Here is an 18092-nt window from a genome sequence, read left to right as displayed (position 1 = left end):
AAAAAAAATGAAACCATAACATACATGTACTTATGAAAACATTGAACACAAGGCCACATTCAGTGTCATAAGGACCGCCATACACAAAGTAGGACTTTCACCTGGAGAGCTGTATTAGTTTCCTGGGGCTGCTACAACAAATAATCACAAACTGCATGACTCTGAAACAATGGGAATTTATTTTCTCACAGTTCTGGAGACTAGAAGTTTGAAATTATGGCATTGACAAAGCCGTGCTCCCTTAGAAGGCTCTAGGGAAGAATCCTTCCTGCCTCACTAGCTTCTAGTGGTTACTGGTGACCCTTGACATGCCTCTACCTATGCCTGCATCCCTCTGGCCTCTGCTTCCATCTTCACATGGCTCTTCCATCTGTATGTGTCTGTGTCCACATGGCCTGGTTATAAGGACATTAACCATTTGACTGAGGGCCCACCCAAATCCAGGATGACCTCATTTTAACCAATTATATATGCAAAAATCTTATTTCTAAATAAGGTCACATTGTGGCATTCCAGGCAAACATGAAGTTCTGGAGGGATATTATTCTATCCAGGAAACAGGTGAATAAGAAATACTGTGAAAGATCCAGAACTGCAAGTTCTGGGTCTAATTAATCCTTAAATATTAAAGTATTCTTTATCTATGGAACACTTGTTCATGAAAGTGAGCTGTGTGTTATGATAGTGAATACCTAATTACTCATGACTCATTTGTATTTTAACTTTTATTTATGTTTTCATTGAAAGCAACAAAAACTTCATTTCATTGTAAACATTTAAAATTAAGACACCATGAAGTAATCCTGGCCCTCTCCTGGCCCTAGCCCCCTTCCATTGTTCCAAATGAGTAAGGTTAAATGAATTGGGGGAGAATAGGGTTATAAAGCCCTTGAAAAAAAATCTGTTTTCAAAGCAAAGCAATTCCATTACGCAGACCTAAATTTAGATTGTCAAAGCCCCATAGACTCTGAAAAGCAAGTTGTTAAAACTCATAATGAGTTTCAGTGTTGCTGAATTTGGAAATGCCTACATCTCAGCAGTAGCCCTTGTACTAAATTGCTCTAGAAGACGGAGGCAGTAGATGTGAGGGACTCTTGGCTTTGAGGCTATCATTTCAGATATTAGTTGGAATTCCATATTTTTGACCCTCATAAATTCTTAAATTGTAAATTCCTAGCAGCTGTAACTTGTTAAATGCATACGGACAAATCCCCTAATGACAGATCAGAGATGATTAACTTAAAATATTTCATTCAACTCAGAAGAACTGAAGATGAAACATTCCTACCCTTCTGCCCTCCCCCACCCCTATACCAGCAGTCATGGCTTTTCCTAACAATATTCCTGAGTTAGAGAAAATGCAAATGAAGCATTTGAGATTCAACTTAAAGTGAAAACATTTTGCGGCTGTCATGTTTAATTTAATGATAAATATGAGTGCCAGTAATTATCTTAATATATTTCTTGAACAAGAGTCTAGAGTTGTGGAGTGCCTGGGTGGTTCAGTTGGATAAGCATTTGATTCTTGATTTCAACTCAGGTCGTGATCTCAGGGTTGTGAGATCAAGCCCATATCAGGCTCTAGGCCGGGTGTGGAGACTGCTTAAGATTCTCTATCTCCCTCTCCTTCTGCCCCTTCCCCTGCAAATGTAGACACACTCTCTCTCACTCTCCGGAAAAAAATTAAAAATTAAGCCTCGAATATTGATACACAAATGGTTTCTATGCTTTGCTAATTGAATTCAACTGTAGTACCTACAAGAAAGAAATGTATTCTGACAAGATTTTTTTAAAAGACAAGGTTTGCCAAAACAGTGTGCTCTAAAAAGAAATCAATGTAATGATTGATCTAAGAAATCTTAATTAGGGCAGCCCCGGTGGCTCAGCAGTTTAGCACCGCCTGCAGTCCAGGGTATGATCCTGGAGTCCCACGTTGGGCTCCCTGCATGGAGCCTGTTTCTGTCTCTGCCTCTTTCTCTCTGTGTCTCTCATGAATGAATAAATAAAATCTTTAAAAAAAAAAAAAAAAGAAATCTTAATCATAATCTTAATTCAGTAGTCAGAGCCTTAAAAGAATTAATGACCCATTCACCAAAGCCATCATGATGCTGCTCAATTTAAAGATAGCCTTTCAAAAAAAAAATAAGATAAAATAAAAAATAAAGATAGTCTTTCAGGGGCGCCTGGGTGGCCCAGTAGGTTAAGTATCTGCCTTCTGTCTAGTTCATGGTCCCGGGGTCCTGGGATCGAGCCCTGCATTTGGCTTCCTGCCCATCGAGTCTGCTTCTCACTCTCCTGCTCCCCCTGTTTGTGATCTCTCTCTCTCTCTCTCTCTCTTTCTATCTATCAAATAAATATGTAACATCTTAAAAAAATATAAAGATAGCCTTTCATCCTACTCCCCAGCTTCCTTGCTGAACTGAAATTGTGGAAGTTGTCCTCCATCTTCTCATTCACACTCTTCTTCAAATCGATCGCTTAACCACCATTTATTCTGCTGCCTAAAAATGTATTTAGTCCATCACACCTTATCCTCCTTGCCATTATCTTAGTTGGGGTGTCTATCAGAGCTCACTGGGAGGGCTACAGGGATTTTCCAGTTAGTCTCCCTGCTCTGGTCTTACCGTCTTCCAGTCCTCCACCAGTATGAAATCTACTCAAGTCTTATTCCCACTAAAAATCTTTCCACCTCTTGCCGTCACCTACAGAATAAAGCCTTAGCGTGGCGTACACAGCCATTCCCCAAAGAGGCCTTTGTCTGCCTCTCAATATCGATCTCCTGCAACAGACACCCTCATACTGGGGCAGTTAGTTGAAATTCCTGGAACACGCACGGCTCTGCACGTGCGGTTCCCTCTGTGATGCCCCACTCCTAGGCTGGCAACTTCTATGCATCCTTCAAAACTCAATTTGTAAGCCACTTCCTTTCTGGTGGTCTCATCCCTCTGCCTTGTACGTATCTCTGTGATGACATATATCATCCCAAAGTGCTTATGAGAGTTCTCCTCTGCCCAGAAATCAGGTTCACCTTTAGTTAATGAAAACTTGAGGGAATCCTCTCATCACTCTTTGTCCCTGGAGTCTCCTGGTCAGAGAGAATAGGCATAAGGAACGTGGGCTTGAAAGATTTCTTCCCTGGAGTGCAGAGAGGACTTGAATACCCTGAGGGGGCTGCTCGGGGCCCATTCCACTCACTGCCACTCACACATGTCACACAGTTTTCTGAGTAAGCATCTGGGACACATTGAAAAGAACACCCCAGAGAAAATATATAAGGCATTCTATATATATATTCAGACTGGTTAGAAAGACCCACAGGGCCAACTAACCTTGCTGGGGATGCATTGTTTTGCTGAAGCAGCTTTTCTCTTCATGAGCTGATGATTTTCTCTGGCCTCTGCATGTCATGTTGAAGATTAAGGATATCTGGAAAGTACAAGGGAAGCACAAGGTTGATAACAGCCTTTGGGGTATAGAAAGAGTACCTGTGATCTCTCATGTTACACCCAACTCCAGCCTCAGCTCCCTAGTCTGTGGCATTTGGGATTGGTTACTAGCTGATACCTAATCTCTAGGATGTAGAAATTTGGAAATGTTCTGATCCAAAAAAATCTAAAGAAAAAAAAGAAATCTGACCTTACATGCACCTAATTTTTTCTTCCTCATCTTCAAATTTTGGTGACTATGTTACTGGTTTCCTATTGGTTTTGAGGATTTCTCCCTTAGTGTGCCCTCATGGAGAACCCTGCATCTGTACTTTTTTCCAACAGGAAAATCTAAGAGATTCAAAGAATTCAGAAAAGAATTCAAGCAATGGACTTAACTATACATTTCAATACATAATCAGAGGATTATAAAGCCAACCCAGACCTGCGTAGAAGGATAGGATTATAGATTACTTCCACAGGGACCATATGAGAAAATCAAAGGATGGGAGTTTAGCATAATAGAAAGAGTGTGAACTCTGGAGCAAGGAAGGCCTGGGTCTGAGTCCCACAAACTAGCCGCGTGGTCTTAAGACATGTCATGTAACTCCACCAAGACCAAGTTTCCTCTTTTGTAAAATGGGGTTAATAGAAACATTCCTTGTGGAATTATTGTTAGTGTTAGAGATAATGCTGGTAGAATGCTTTGCACATGGTAGGCTCTTGGGAAATGGCAGTTATGATTTTGGCTTTGTGTCGAGAATGATGTGATGGATTCTGACATCCCACCAGTCCCCCTGGGAGTACTGTTGGCAGTGGTTCACATCCAGTGATTTTATACCCAAGAAGGGGTACAAAAGGCTGTGCTATTTTGGCTCAACTTGACACAATTCTGAAAGGTCATTCTAACTCCACAGCTCCCCATGGATCACCTGGTCAACACCAGGGCTGCATCACAACTCAGCTTCTCCCACTGCCTACACCAGCCCTCCTCCACTCTTTTCCATAGGCATTGATCCCAAGAGCACTTCTTAAAAATGTCCAGCATGCTAACTTTATTCCAGAGTCTCTACTTCCTGAGGAACCTAATCTGTGACAAGGGATAAGGCAGGTATCTAATCTTGTGTTACTAATCACCCATTGGTCTAAGAAGCTGAAGCCTTAAGAAGATCCAATGGCACCTTAGCCAGGTGTCAGGAAATATTTTAGAAAGACAGGGAAAGCATCAAAAAAACTGTAATGGAATGTGGAAATTCCTGGAGACATATAGAATTTGCCATATAAAAGCATTTGATAATTTCCAGAAGTTAAAAACACTCTAAATCTATTCCATGTGAGCTTAGGAGCATGTAAATGTTTTCTAAGATTGACTCCCTAAAAAGAACTTGGCTATGACATTCACATCAATATAATTAAGCAGATACAATGATTAGTCTTTTTCCAGTATTGAACTTTTAATTCCCTTTCCAATGGCAAGGACTCAGCTAGAGACCTTCCTGGAAGGAGACTCATGTTTTCCTTTCTAATGACTGTGGCCTAAACAGTTATTTTGGAGCTGGGCTGTACTATAGGCACCTTTCTGGTGCCCAGTGGCATTTAGGCTGGGAGTTTTCTTGTCCCACTCAAGTAGAGCCTACGGAGGTAAAATCAGAAAACTAGACAAAAGGCAATATCTGGGAAGCCAATCCTGCAATGAATTTCCAGGGTTAAATGAGGCTCTGCTTTGTATAGGGACTCCATCTCCAGGAACAGTCTCATGTCAACATTATCCTTCTCTGTTCTTTAATACCCTGATCTCAGTGAGTATTAGAAGTTGGCCCCGGAGGGAGGAGCCATCAGCATGGTCATATCATGTAGTAGCTAACCAACAGCGCTTTCTGAGGATCATGTACAAGGCATTGAGCTGTGCACCATGAGTAAAAACACTGATACCACATGTCCATCTCTCCTGGTAATGGAGAGAAATATGGACATGTGGATGGGAGGGGCAGCAGAACAGAGCAGTCACTTTTTCATGTCTCTAAATCCCCTATCTCTGCAACCCTGAGAATGTGCAAGCAGTGCCTGGTTCAAGGGAAGCTCTCAATAGATATATATTGAACTAAGTGTCCCAGTGGTTTGTCATCCACTGTTTGGCCTTCAAATTACACAATATTTAGCTTGCAGCAGATGTGCAAGATTTTTTTTCAGGAGGAATATCTTGACCAGTGTTGCTATGCAGCCCTCAGGGGACTCTTGGTTTGAGTGTTGGTGGCCTTGCTATACAGAGGCACAGAGATGACAGGGAGGTGCCACAGGCCTTGAGGCTGCTGCTGGGCTCACGGCTCCTGACTCCTCTGCTCTCACTCCTGCTCTCCAGGCTGAAAAACTGCAGAGGAGCAGCAACATACTTCTAGAAGTCTTGCCTCCTTCATCTGTTTTCTCCATCACACAGCAAGTCCCAGACCATGGTTTTACCTGATGCCTTGGGGATCTGGTCATCCCTCAGTGCATGTTACCACATACATTTCCAAGCCCAAGAATTATTTATAGACCAAGAGGTACCTGTTACTGTTCAGCTACTGAGGTATTTACCTGGGAGAACCCTTGGGAAACTAACAAGTTCATGGACCCAGGGACACTTGCCTCAAAGCACACCCTCAGCTTTTACCTTAGCCCTGGTTCAGAGGCTCTGCCTCTGAGTAAATTTAGGACAGTGCAGGATGATGTTGGAAGGGACACTTTGTTAGCCCCTTCCCATCTCTGTCATTCCCTATCACTTCCTTATTGGACAGTTGAAGAGTAAATCTTATATACAGGGCTAGCCAAATAAAATAGCCAGACTGTCACCCTAAGGCCCTTGCTTATCAAAATTCAGAAGTCCGGTGCCACTCTGGTTATAGTTGAGGAAACAGTAGGCTTGGAGAGGAGAGGGAGGTAGAGTCTCAGCATCCATTCTGAGAAGATTCTCCAACAGTCCTCACTGTGTGAGGCCAGAGATGTGCAATGGATGATCTAATAGAATTTTTCCATCGCTCACAGTGGAATATAAAATGACCAGACTCATAGTAAGATAATAGTTTCACACAATGGCCTTCACTGTCTCAGGCCTGCTAGAGGCAGTTTCTAGAATTGAATGAATTCTGTTTAGTTACTCTTTCCATTTACTTTGAGCAACAGCCTTGAGTTTTTTAAATTAATTAAGCTAGTGATAAATGTGTTAAACCTCTACCTTCTACAGCTACATGTTTAGCCTTTTTTGTTAAACTTTTTAAATCCTCATTGAAGAGAAGATGGGCCTGGAGTATGATTACTCTGGTCAACTAGTAACATTATCAGAGACTTGGGGCACATAGGGGGATATGGGATCATTTATACAGAGGGAAACCAAAGCTCATAGAGGAAAATGAGTTGCCTGGGAATTTGCCTTTCCTTTCTCCCATCACTCACTTCCCTCCAGCCCCCAACCCCAACTCCCCAACTATACTGAACACAGAAGATTTGCCTTCTTGGCATGGAATGCATCTCCAGGGCACATATTCTGTACCAACCCATTTCCCCACCCTCAATGGAGGACCAGCTGGATCCTTTCTTGGAAAAGTGACAGGAAGAAGGTTGGTCACAGCAGCTGAGATGGAAGTCTGAGACACTAGAAGAGCATAGGGACAGAGGAAAGGCAGCAGTAGGCAGAGGTCTGGGGCAGCTCCTAACCCACCTCCTAGACAAGAGACCCTAGAGGCCAGGAGGGGAAATGTCCTGAAAGAGACTTCTGCCAATGACAGCAGAATTGGGCTGGGAAGGAACTTGTTCTCCCAACTAGGTTTGAGGATAAGTGCAAGCTTTATTTTGCAATGATCTAGTTTGTGGCAAAAGTGCAGTGAGTTTTGAACTACTTAGCCATCAAAAGTAAATGGTAATTGGGGACTTGAACTTTCCAGCCAGAATTGGGCAGCTGCCCACTGTTATGAAAGGCAGAATTTGAAAACCTGGCAGGAAGCAGCAGAATTCTCTGTAGCACTTCACTTGCAAGCCTAATGCTCTGAAGTCTGTACTCTTGGTATGTGATACCATGAGGGCTGAACACGAATGAGAACTTGGCTGCCAGAGCTGGGCTGTTGTGAAGTCCAAATACCTACTTTTCCTCCCTCCTCCTGCAGTCTTTGCTCCCAGAGCTGGTCGGGACCAACCAGTGCTAGGGAAGGGTTGATCGAGTCCACTGATCCACCACTAGCAGCAGCATCACCCAGGAACATGTTAGAAATGCACATTATCAGGCCCCACCGAGCCAGCAACTCTAGGACAGCAGCCCAGGATGCTGTTTTAACAACTCTTGAGGTGATAGAGGCTGAAGCTTGAGAACCACTGGTCCAGAGCATGGTATGGTTCTGAATTTGTTGTTTACCAAGGAAGCCCTGTTTTTAAGTGAGTTGGCATCTGCCTCCTACCTTCCCCCACCCCATCCTCTTCTTCCACAGGAACAGCCACTTTTGGGAGATTTGGGATTTGTTGTATTGCTTTCCCAGGCCTCAACATTTGTACAGTAAGCCATATCTCTACCATCTGTTTGGCCCCTGGCCCCAGCTGTCTCACTTCTGTCCCAGGACTGTCAGTTGTGTTGTGCCAGTGAGATTGTTTCCACTTAGTGCTGGGAAGGGAGGCACTCATAGATGTGGGGCCATCAGTGGGACCACAGACCTCACAGAGTTAGGCCCTGGCATCCTACCTCAGAGCTCTCACTGTTCTGATGAGGGACTTTTTGAGGGAGGCCCTGGCCTCCTTCTCAAGAGAGGCAATGAGCATGCCTTGTCTGTCCTAGCTGGGAACGCCAGTGGCTATGAGTGGCTGAATGAGCTCTGGAGAACTCAGGACTCCAATCAGAGAGCTATGGGCTCTACTTATCCATCCCTCCCCTTTTACGCGCCAACAGGTTGGGCAGCCACCTAAGGATTCTGAGGGGGATGAGTTTAGACAAGAATTAGCTTCCTTAGCTTTAACACCAGAGAGAACTAGTTATGTTTTTTGAGAGAGAGAGAGGCTCTGGGTTAATTTAATGAAATATATTTTGCCAAATACTTTTTTCTTTTTATTCTAATTAATGCCAAGGCATCAAAAGGTATAGTGGCTATTGGAATTGTGTCATATCTCATCCCCATCTCACTCAGCTCCTCCTTCCCAAATGTTAGGAACATGTCAAGAGCATGTCGTAAGAAGCTCTTCCTTTGTCTCCATGACACTGAATAGAAGCTGTCAGGACCCTGGAGGATTTGGGTTGATGGCATATATTCGATATTTTCTAGTCTTGGGATAATAGTCTTAAGGTTTGGAGAAAGTGCACATCCATTCTTTAAGAGCCCTGTGGGGCAGATTTCCAAAATGGTGGCCACCCCCATAAGCCAGGGTACAATGCACAGGTATATAACGAGAACCCACCTGAGCGTTCTTGTCCAGGGAGGACTGGCTTCTGTCCCATGAGTGCAGTGTATCATTGTTAACACCTTGTCATGTTCAAGTCCATTCAGCCTAAAGAAAGAACAGCTCACAGGAAGCAGAGGAATTTGATAGGAAAAATACACAGGGTTTTTATATATATTATGTCTCTTGTTTTAAGCCTCACAATAATCCTTTGAGAGATGTAGTATTAACTGTGTCTTATACATAAAGAAATGAAAGTTCGGACAGATCAGGGGATAGGTCTGAAGTCACAAGCTGAGAAGTGGCAGAGCAGGACCCTGCCTTCGAGGCTGGTACTCATCCCCAGGGCCTCCACTTTCCCAGAGCCCTTTATCTCTCTGCTCCCTTTACCTCCATCTCAACTTCTAGGGAACACAAGTGACCCAATAGGATAGCTGAAAAGGAGACTGTGCTAGGACTCAAATCCTGGCCTCTTTCATTTATGGGCTGGTCCAGCTCAGAATCCATCATGTTTCATTGGTACAGGCAAATAAACAGTTTTCTGCTAAGAGGGAGGAAAATTGAAGGAATAGATACAGGGTTAAAAGAACCAGTTAGATTGGTAAGGCTGCTGTATTTATCCTGACCCTGGCCACCCAAGCCACTCCCTACAGCCCTGGAAATGCCGAGATTTTCCAAATAACATGGGCATTTGCCTTTTGCAAAAGACAAAGAACAAGGAAGCAATAAAATGAGTTGTTAAACTATCTTTAGGGTTGAGGGTGAGGGAAGTTCTGTTTGCCCCAAAATGCTGGGCTTTTTCTTTACAAGTTATCTGAAGCAACATATTATGAGAGGCATAGTTGTATGAAGGGGGGTGTGTGTTGTGTGTAAGAGAGAATATAAGCTTTGCAAAATACAAAAATACAAAGTACTGAGTTTTTTCTAACAAGCCTAGCTGAGTTTTCAGTAATTCTGCAGCTGTGACATGACTAGTCCACTGAGATATTCAGCACTGGCTGGAAAAATACAACCAAAACGTATTCAGTCAATAGCAATAAACAGCGATGCTTCTGAGAGTTGCCTCACTTGTAAGAGTGGCCTCACTATGGGAAAGATAGATAAATTTGCTTTTTCTCAGGCCCAGCTCAGAGTTTTTTCCATTCCAGGAACTTCACTGGGCACAAGGAACCCACAGAGGCATGAGGATGCCTTGACTCTTTTTTTTTTTTAATAGTCTTTTTTTTTAAAGATCTATTTATTCATTCACTCAGAGAGAGTGAAGAGAGAGGCAGAGACACAGGCGGAGGGAGAAGCAGGCTCCATGCAGGGAGCCCAATGTGGGACTCGATCCCAGGTCTCCAGGCTCACACCCCAGGCTGCAGGCGGCGCTAAACCGCTGCGCCACCGGGGCTGCCCACACCTTGACTCTTGAAGGATCATCACTGATATCTCAATAAGTCTAGACTTCTCATTAGCGCTGCTCTCATAAACTATACAACAGCAGGTTGAAGGTTCTGCTCAGAGGGTCTTCATTGATCTTGTTGAGTCTGCTTTAGCCTTCTGTGCCGACAGAGCGCTTAGTTCTCCTTCCCATGACATTTGCTTGCACACAGTGACCTCCATGCTGCAGACTGAACGTGTTGTCCCCACCATCATGTGCACATCCTCTGCATGCCACACCATGTGGCAATGAGCTAAGCCAGTTCTCTGACCTGAGCAAGGACTGCCAACAGGACTCCCTGAGGCACCATGCCTGGAATCTGAAACTACAGATATTTATTTGCATCATAAAAAAATCACCCAACTCCCTCGATTTGCATGTAGACTTGGAGGAGATAGTATTGGGGCAGGAAGTTGCTATCTTTATTAAGAATTAGGTGAGGCCGGCAGCGGTTTAGTGCCGTCTTCAGTCCAGGGCATAATCCTAGAGACCCGGGATCGAGTCCCACATCGGGCTTCCTGCATGGAGCCTGCTTCTCCCTCTGCCTGTGTCTCTGCCTGTGTGTGTGTGTGTGTGTGTGTGTGTGTGTATGTGTCTCATGAATAAGTAAATAAATAAAATCTTAAAAAAAAAAAAAGAATTAGGTGAGGCCAGTGGCTGCAGGAGTCAGAGTGAGTACTGTTCTCTCCTTCTGAACTCTGACTTCCTCCACTTGGGAGTCTGGCCTCACCCCCCAGAAGCCACATGGCCACCTGGCTCCCCTGGCCACACTGCTCCTGACACATGGTCTTGATATCTAGTACCTACATGGGTCCCATCCTTCCCAGCCTAACTGCTGAGTTCTGGAGTCTGTCTTTTCTGAGAGTAAGGACCTGAGAGTATGCCCGGTCGGGTTCACCTATGACTCTGCTGCATTTGAGGTGTGACCTGCTGCAAAGATAGTATGGCTGCATTTCTCCCTGGAATTAACTTCTTTGTATTCTCCCAGAGTGAGCTTGGCTGCTTTCTAGCTGCACCCTCAGCAGTTCCTGGACAGATTTTGTTGGTTTACGACTAAGGAAGAAAAGTGGGCTCCAGAGCCAGTTGCTCAGCAGGGGTTCCCTCCCTTCAAAGAAAATGTAAATTAGTGTGAAAGGTGCTGAGGTTAGGAAATCTGGAGCCCTACTGTTAGCACTTGTGTCCCTTGTCCTCCCTCCACCTCAGAAAGTTGGGCTGGTTGTGTGTGAACACAGGCAGGACTGCACCCCAGTAATTGATTCACACTTTGGGGCTCAGTTCACTGATGCCATAGCCCTGAGAAGTTGAGCTACTGTTGCTGTTCCTCTGTGACGTTGAAGTGCACTGCCCATAATCTGCTCCTGAACCTGGCAGGCATTGACACACACATGCCTTCGGAGGATACTAATACAGAAAGCAGTTTTTCTTTGGCCTATAAAAAATTTAACTATAAAGCTAAGCTAGAACAGAGGCTGCGATGCTATCCCACCCCTGGTGCCACATTCTTTCCTGTCAGGTCCCTGAGGATAACTTGTTTAGCTCTTGCCCTCTTCTCTAGGCATACCCTCCTTGGCATGGCCTCTTGACACCCCTGGGCTCTTGTGCTTTTGGACTGCAGGTACCCACTGCCTACCACCCTCCATCTCATGTCTGCCTTCTCCAAGGGTCCATGAAACCATGGCCAGTTCCAATTTAATAGCACATGGCCCAAGGCCTGAGAAAGCTGTGATCGCTCTTGCCCTCTTCAAGACTCACATAGTTTACACTTAAAATCTGCTTCCCTCACAGGTAAGCTTATTAAATGAGATGAGGCCTAATGAGTACGGGGGGCTTTCCACATGTTAGCCCCTCTTGTCAGGATGTACTGTGCCAGAGTCCATGGAATTGGCCCCACAATGGGTTAAAATAAAGCTGCTCTCCTGTCCGAAGTTATTCATTATGTAGCAGAAAATGCAATTAACCTTGAATAGTTTAGGTCACTGGTGGATGCTTGCTTACTGCTTGCTGCCTCAGTCTTTTCCCTAAAGAATAGAGAACCAGAGCCAGGAGCTCCAGGGAGGAACAAGAATATGAATTCCCCCAACCTCAGAGTTGCATAATGATTCTAAGGAATTCATCCATCATTCTGCACACCATATAGAGAGAGTAAATGGTTGCATGTATATGCACTATATTTTCAAATACTACTAGGTACTATTTTCAGACAGGTACTATTGTGGTCCACAAAACATAAATTTATTTTTAAATGGATCCTTAGTAAGTTATTTTGACCCAGTAACATCTTTGGGAAGAGAATAACCTCAGAGGTTTAGCTGGATTTGGGTGCTCTGCCTCAGCTCACTTGTCCTGAAGATAAACATTCTCAGGCTTGGAGCCCCGACTTTGTGACTAAACAGTAATCACCCGTCAACGCAAGTGCCTGTTTCTCCAGTGTAATCAATGGCACAACATTCAGCACACAACACATAGCTTAGTTTATAGCATCAGAGAAATTGCAGGCAAAGGGAAAAGAAGATAGTACTCACTAGACTTTACCATCCCGCCAAAAGAGAAGACATGGCTTCCACAGAATATTCCAGAAAGCCCCAGACTTAATGCAGGGAGACCATAAAGAGAGAATCCTGGGACACAGCTGGCTGGCACCTGAAAGTAGAAGGCCAGGAAGTTTAAAATTCCTCCACTTGCCCCTGCCAGTGGCTTGTTGTACAGAGGCCACCTTGATGGTTCACCAACTGGTTCAGTCTCAGTGTGATTCCCTATGTGAAGGCTGTCCTGGGCCACTCCACCAGGCCCTGGCATGAGTTCTCCAAGAGAGGGGCAGGCTGTGACCCTCTGTGAAAGGTGCCACAACAGTGTTCTGAATTGATTCTTTGTGCTTCTGCTGAGAATTTAAATTTCATGTAATTCTGCCATAAGGAGGGACTCTGTGCCGACCTCTCTCCCCATTCCCCTCATCTCCCACCCTCCAGCCTTGGAGAAACAGCAGAGGAAGATGCTTCTCTTCATTAGGCTTCATAAGAGCCAGTAGCTCAAAGCCGTGCATCCACCACTAGTAAATGAAGCCTGAGGGAACTATGACTTCATGGTGAGGAGCGGGAGTTTCACCAGATGCTGAAAAATAACAAGAAAAAGATCCTTTTCTATTAATAAAAGAGAAGTGTAATGGGATTTTTTTTTTTCATAACTATCGGATGAGAAAAGTCCTGCTTGCTTTTTCTTCCTGTGAAGTTGGAGAACTCTAAGTTTGGATCTACTGAATATAAAGTTCTTGCCAGCTAAGGTCCATCCCTATGAGTGTATTCAAGTTGCCAGCTCATGAAAATGAATTATTTTTAAGGAAAATATGATTCTCATTAAAAGTTCTTGTGGGGGATCCCTGGGTGGCTCAGCAGTTTAGCGCCTGCCTTCAGCCCAGGGCCTGATCCTGGAGACCCAGATCGAGTCCCACGTCCGGCTCCCTGCATGGGGCCTGCTTCTCCCTCTGCCTGTGTCTCTGCCTCTCTCTCTCTGTGTCTCTCATGAATAAATAAATAAAATCTTTAAAAATAAATAAATAAAAGTTCTTGTGATTTCTATCACACAAGCACATTTTCCCCATGGCTACCCCCTGGATCCTGCTAATATGGTTGTTGTAAGGGATGCAAGTGAACCATACTTCAGCTACTGAAACTCACCCTAGCTGATCACCATGAAGTAGCTACCTTGATGCAAAGTAAAATTTTTAGAAAAAAATATTCACTATTTGCAACTATTTCTTAATACTCTATTCCAGTTGCTCTGGGAGAAATAATAGTACAGGACATGCCCCTTGGGATAGAGTTAAACATATTTCCTTGCTCCCAGAAGAACCTTAAAAAACAGTTTAAGCTCTTTCCACACCCTGGGGTATCAGTGAGGAGACAGTTGGCAGCCCCCTGCCCAAAAAGACAGTTTTTGACAGAGTCTTTCCAAAAAACCTGGTTTGTAACCCATTGTCCAGAAGTCCCAATGTGATTCATAACAAGTCTGTCCTGTGAGTGGGAGATCAAAGAGTGTGGGATTCAGGGCGGCTGCCTTGGGATTCTGTTAAGAGGGAGTGTGGGGCCAGCAGAAGAGGAAGGGAGGTGCACACGTGGCACTGCCTTCCTTACATGAGCTGTTGGCTCACTCATCCTTCCAATCCTGCAAGGATAAGCTTCTTAAGAAATTTGTTGAGAGATTGGATATCCTGCCCTAGTTCTCCTTGGAAAGTACAGGGTGAGCTGACAGAAGGAGAAGAGGTGAGGTGTAAACCTTTCATGGGGATCTTAAAGGTCTGTCCATTCTTGGAGCAGTACCAGGCCCTTTGGCCTTCACACAGATGAGATACTCTGGATTTTATAAGTCAACCTTGATTTGGGAAGCAAAATGAGACACAGTCCCACCAGAGATGATCGTCTCCACTGAGCTGCAGAGACCACTGGGGACAGGCCTAGAGATTGCCGTCTTGCAGAGCTCCAGATATTCTGATGGATTCCGGCAAGTCATTCTCCTCTAAGCTCATCCTGGATACTGACACATGTACCTGAAGGAGAGAGGTTAAAGGGTTAGAAATGGCCTCATTTCCTCACATTTCATGAAAACTTTTAGCTAACCCTCTACCTTCTATTCAGTCATTCGCTTATTCAGTGAATAATTGTTGAGGACCTAGCGGCCATATGCCAGGCCCTGTGCTAAGTTCTGGGGGAAGGCTCCTGGCTTGATGAAAATTATAGTCTAAAAAGGGAGCAGACGGGCAGCCCCCATGATGCAGCGGTTTAGCGCCGCCTGCAGCCCAGGGTGTGATCCTGGAGACCCAGAATCAAGTCCCGCATTGGGCTCCCTGCATGGAGCCTGCTTCTCCCTCTGCCTGTGTCTCTGCCTCTCTCTCTCTCTCTGTGTCTCTCTGAATAAATAAATAAAATATTTAAAAAAATAAAAAAAAATAAAAAGGGAGCAGACAATAAATAAGGAAACAAATCAATAGGATAATTACAGATTGTTGTAAGTCCCATGGATAAATGAGATTGTAATTGGGAGGGGCCCTTCTATAAGGGAAAGACCTTTGCAGAGGGGACATTTGAGCTGAGATTTGAGAGGAGTGACCATTGAAGAGTCGGAGGAAGGGCAGTCCAGGAAGAGGGCATACGGAGACACGGGCACAAAACCTCCGAGCAGGGATCCCTGGGTGGCGCAGCGGTTTGGCGCCTGCCTTTGGCCCAGGGCGCGATCCTGGAGACCCGGGATCGAATCCCACGTCGGGCTCCCGGTGCATGGAGCCTGCTTCTCCCTCTGCCTGTGTCTCTGCCTCTCTCTCTCTCTCTGTGACTATAATAAATAAATAAAAATTAAAAAAAAAAAAAGTTTAAAAAAAAAAAAAAAAAAAAAAACCTCCGAGCATTAGGGAGAGAGGCCGTGGCCACGAGCAGTGAGGAGAATGATTTGGGAGGAGTTCACAGGAGACAAGAGCTAGGATGTGTAGAGCCTTGGAGGTGGTGGTTAGAGCTTCGGTTTTATTCTGAGAGCATTGGGAAGCCACTGACAGTGTTAAGCAAGAGTGGTAACCTAATTAAAGATCTCTGTGTGCTCACTGCCACATTGTTTGTAATAGCAGATTAGAAGCGAATTCCATTAATATGGAGTTAGATAAGTACATGTGGGTTCATCCCAGTGGTCTGCAGCAGTTAAAAACCATGAGGCATATCTATATGTACTGTCAGAGAAGGAGTCACAAGATACCCTAAGTAGGGGAAAAAAAAACCCACAAGAAATAGAATACAGCATAAAATATGCTGCCACTATATTTTAAAAAGTGCCATATATGTATATAGGCTTGCCCACATATAAAATCCCACATTAAGAATATACAAGGAGCTGGTAATGGGCTGCTTCTGGGGAGGGGAACTGAGGTACACGGTGACCAGGGTAGAAGGGAAACCTACTCATCACAGTGTATCTTTTTGTATGTCCAAATAAAGTTACTATGTCTAAATCATGATCCCTTTGTTTGCTGTGGGGAGAGAGGGTGCTGAGAGATGGTGGTGGCTGGACCATGTAGTTGGTAATGGGGATGGAGAGAAGTGGGTGGATTCAAGATCTACTTTAGAGGCAGGACCAGCTGGACTGTGCATTCCACACTGACTTGCCCTGCTCCCACTAGTTCAGGAAAGCTTCATGCATTTGAGATTGGAATTGGGCTTACCTGACTCTCCTCTCACTTCTGTGACACCTTTGTGGAATGAAGGATTCTTGGGCTCCTTTCAGGTGCAAAAAGCTCAGAAATCTAAAGACTATCTAATGCATCACAATATGGAAGACACAGTTACAGATGCATGTCCTTTTCATGTCTTCATCCAACTTAGAGATGATCTTTAAGTAATCTCTAGGCCCAGTGTGGGGCTGGAACTCAAGATCTTGATTTCAAAGGTCATATGCTCTACGGAATGAGCTAGCCAGGTGCCCCTAAATGACTTTTAATGACAATCAAAACAAGGTTACACTGAAGAAACCCTATAATTTTTCAATGGAGCTTGCTTTCTTTGCAGAGAGATGCCAAAGGCCAGTACCTGTTTGACCTTCTTTGCCACCACCTGAACCTCCTTGAGAAAGACTACTTTGGGATCCGCTTTGTGGACCCCGATAAGCAGCGGGTAAGTCAATATTCAAAGCACAAATGGAGGAGAGGGTTGGTCAGTAGCCTGAGTCCTTGAAATGCCACTCATACTCTTCAATTTAGCCTCAGGAATCAGGGACCACCCAGGCCCTGCAGTTGAGTGTCATCTCTTCAGATCATGTTATGAGATCTGGAAGCCACGTTGGCAGAGCTCACCTAGTGTGGCCCCTCGTTTCACGGATGCTGAGATGGCAGCCTAGAAGGTTGATGTGATCTGCCCAAAGCTGTCCAGTAGGAGGCAGAGCAGCTGGGCTGGTGTTACGGTCACAGGCTGAGCCTTTCCCACCTCCTTTCTAGTAAATGAGCTGAACCATACAGTTCCTCCTAGAAAGGACCTCACTTGAAGTGTCACACCAACCCAGTTTGGGCAGGACAGAGATGGAGCCAAAACTAATAGGGGCCTTTGAGCATCTTGCAAATGCAGCAGTTCCTGTTCTGTTCACCAATGTGGCTGGTGCTACAGACACAGGGCACATTCCAGACAGATATGAGAACAGGTCCATTACCCCCAGGCTCCCTCTCAGCTTCAGCTCCCTTGATGCATCTCCTCCCCACTGGGGCCCTCCACCTATATAGTCTCCCTGCCCAGAACATTTCTTCTCTCTTTCCTCACTTCTCCACACTCCACTCTGGCTGGCTCCACTTATGGCTAACTCCTTCTCACATGTCATGTCTCAGTTTAGACTTTTACTTCTTCCAGGGATTCTTCCCCAACACCCACTCTGAATGAGGGGCCCCTCCTATGTGCCCCATGTGCCCTGTACTACCCCTCCTGTAGCACTTACTATGTCATGTTGTAGTTGCCTGTTTGATTATCTGTGTTCTGGGCAAAAATATCAGTTCCACAATTGTGTGCATTTTCTCTTACTCAGCACTATATCCCATAGAACTAGCATAGGGCCTAGAATGTAGTGGACGTTAAGTAAATATTTGCTGGAGGAATGATGAGTGGGTGAGTTAATGGTTTAGAATGCCAAAATTTCCCTCTCCCCTTGCCCAGCTGCTCCACCAGCAGACACCTGCACTTCCTCTAACTTATTTTCATCAGCTCTTCCCTTTCTGTGGGCATGTATTCGCTGGTACCCGCCCTCCGCCACTGAAGTGGGAAAGTATGCAGAAACATCCAGGCCTGTGTCTCTCTTCCCTATACCTCTGCCCACCCGCCCTCCCTCCCCCCGCCCTCTGG

The 18092-nt window shown here is 44.9% G+C and overlaps 1 protein-coding gene and 1 long non-coding RNA gene across 8 annotated transcripts in view; one reads left to right on the top strand and one right to left on the bottom strand.

Moving 5' to 3' along the window:
- FRMD5 (FERM domain containing 5) overlaps positions 1 to 18092 on the top strand; it is a 310956-nt gene that overhangs the window by 248274 nt on the left and 44590 nt on the right. For all 7 annotated transcript variants that reach the window (XM_072809617.1, XM_072809618.1, XM_072809620.1 and 4 more), the window contains exon 2: positions 16779 to 16883. In XM_072809617.1, coding sequence (XP_072665718.1) covers positions 16779 to 16883 — 105 coding nt within the window. The remainder of the gene's footprint in view (positions 1 to 16778; positions 16884 to 18092) is intronic.
- Positions 708 to 18028, bottom strand: LOC140623287 (uncharacterized). Its single transcript, XR_012022943.1, has 6 exons — positions 15625 to 18028; positions 14640 to 15401; positions 12762 to 12879; positions 8835 to 8924; positions 3330 to 3426; positions 708 to 2009 (listed from the first exon to the last, which is right to left on the bottom strand). It is a non-coding gene; the product is annotated as an uncharacterized lncRNA (long non-coding RNA).

Source organism: Canis lupus, chromosome 32, assembly GCF_048164855.1.
Source record: "Canis lupus baileyi chromosome 32, mCanLup2.hap1, whole genome shotgun sequence".
NCBI lineage: Eukaryota > Metazoa > Chordata > Mammalia > Carnivora > Canidae > Canis > Canis lupus.
The sequence above is the reverse complement of the archived record's forward strand: the minus strand, read 5'-3'. Positions and strand labels throughout refer to the sequence as shown.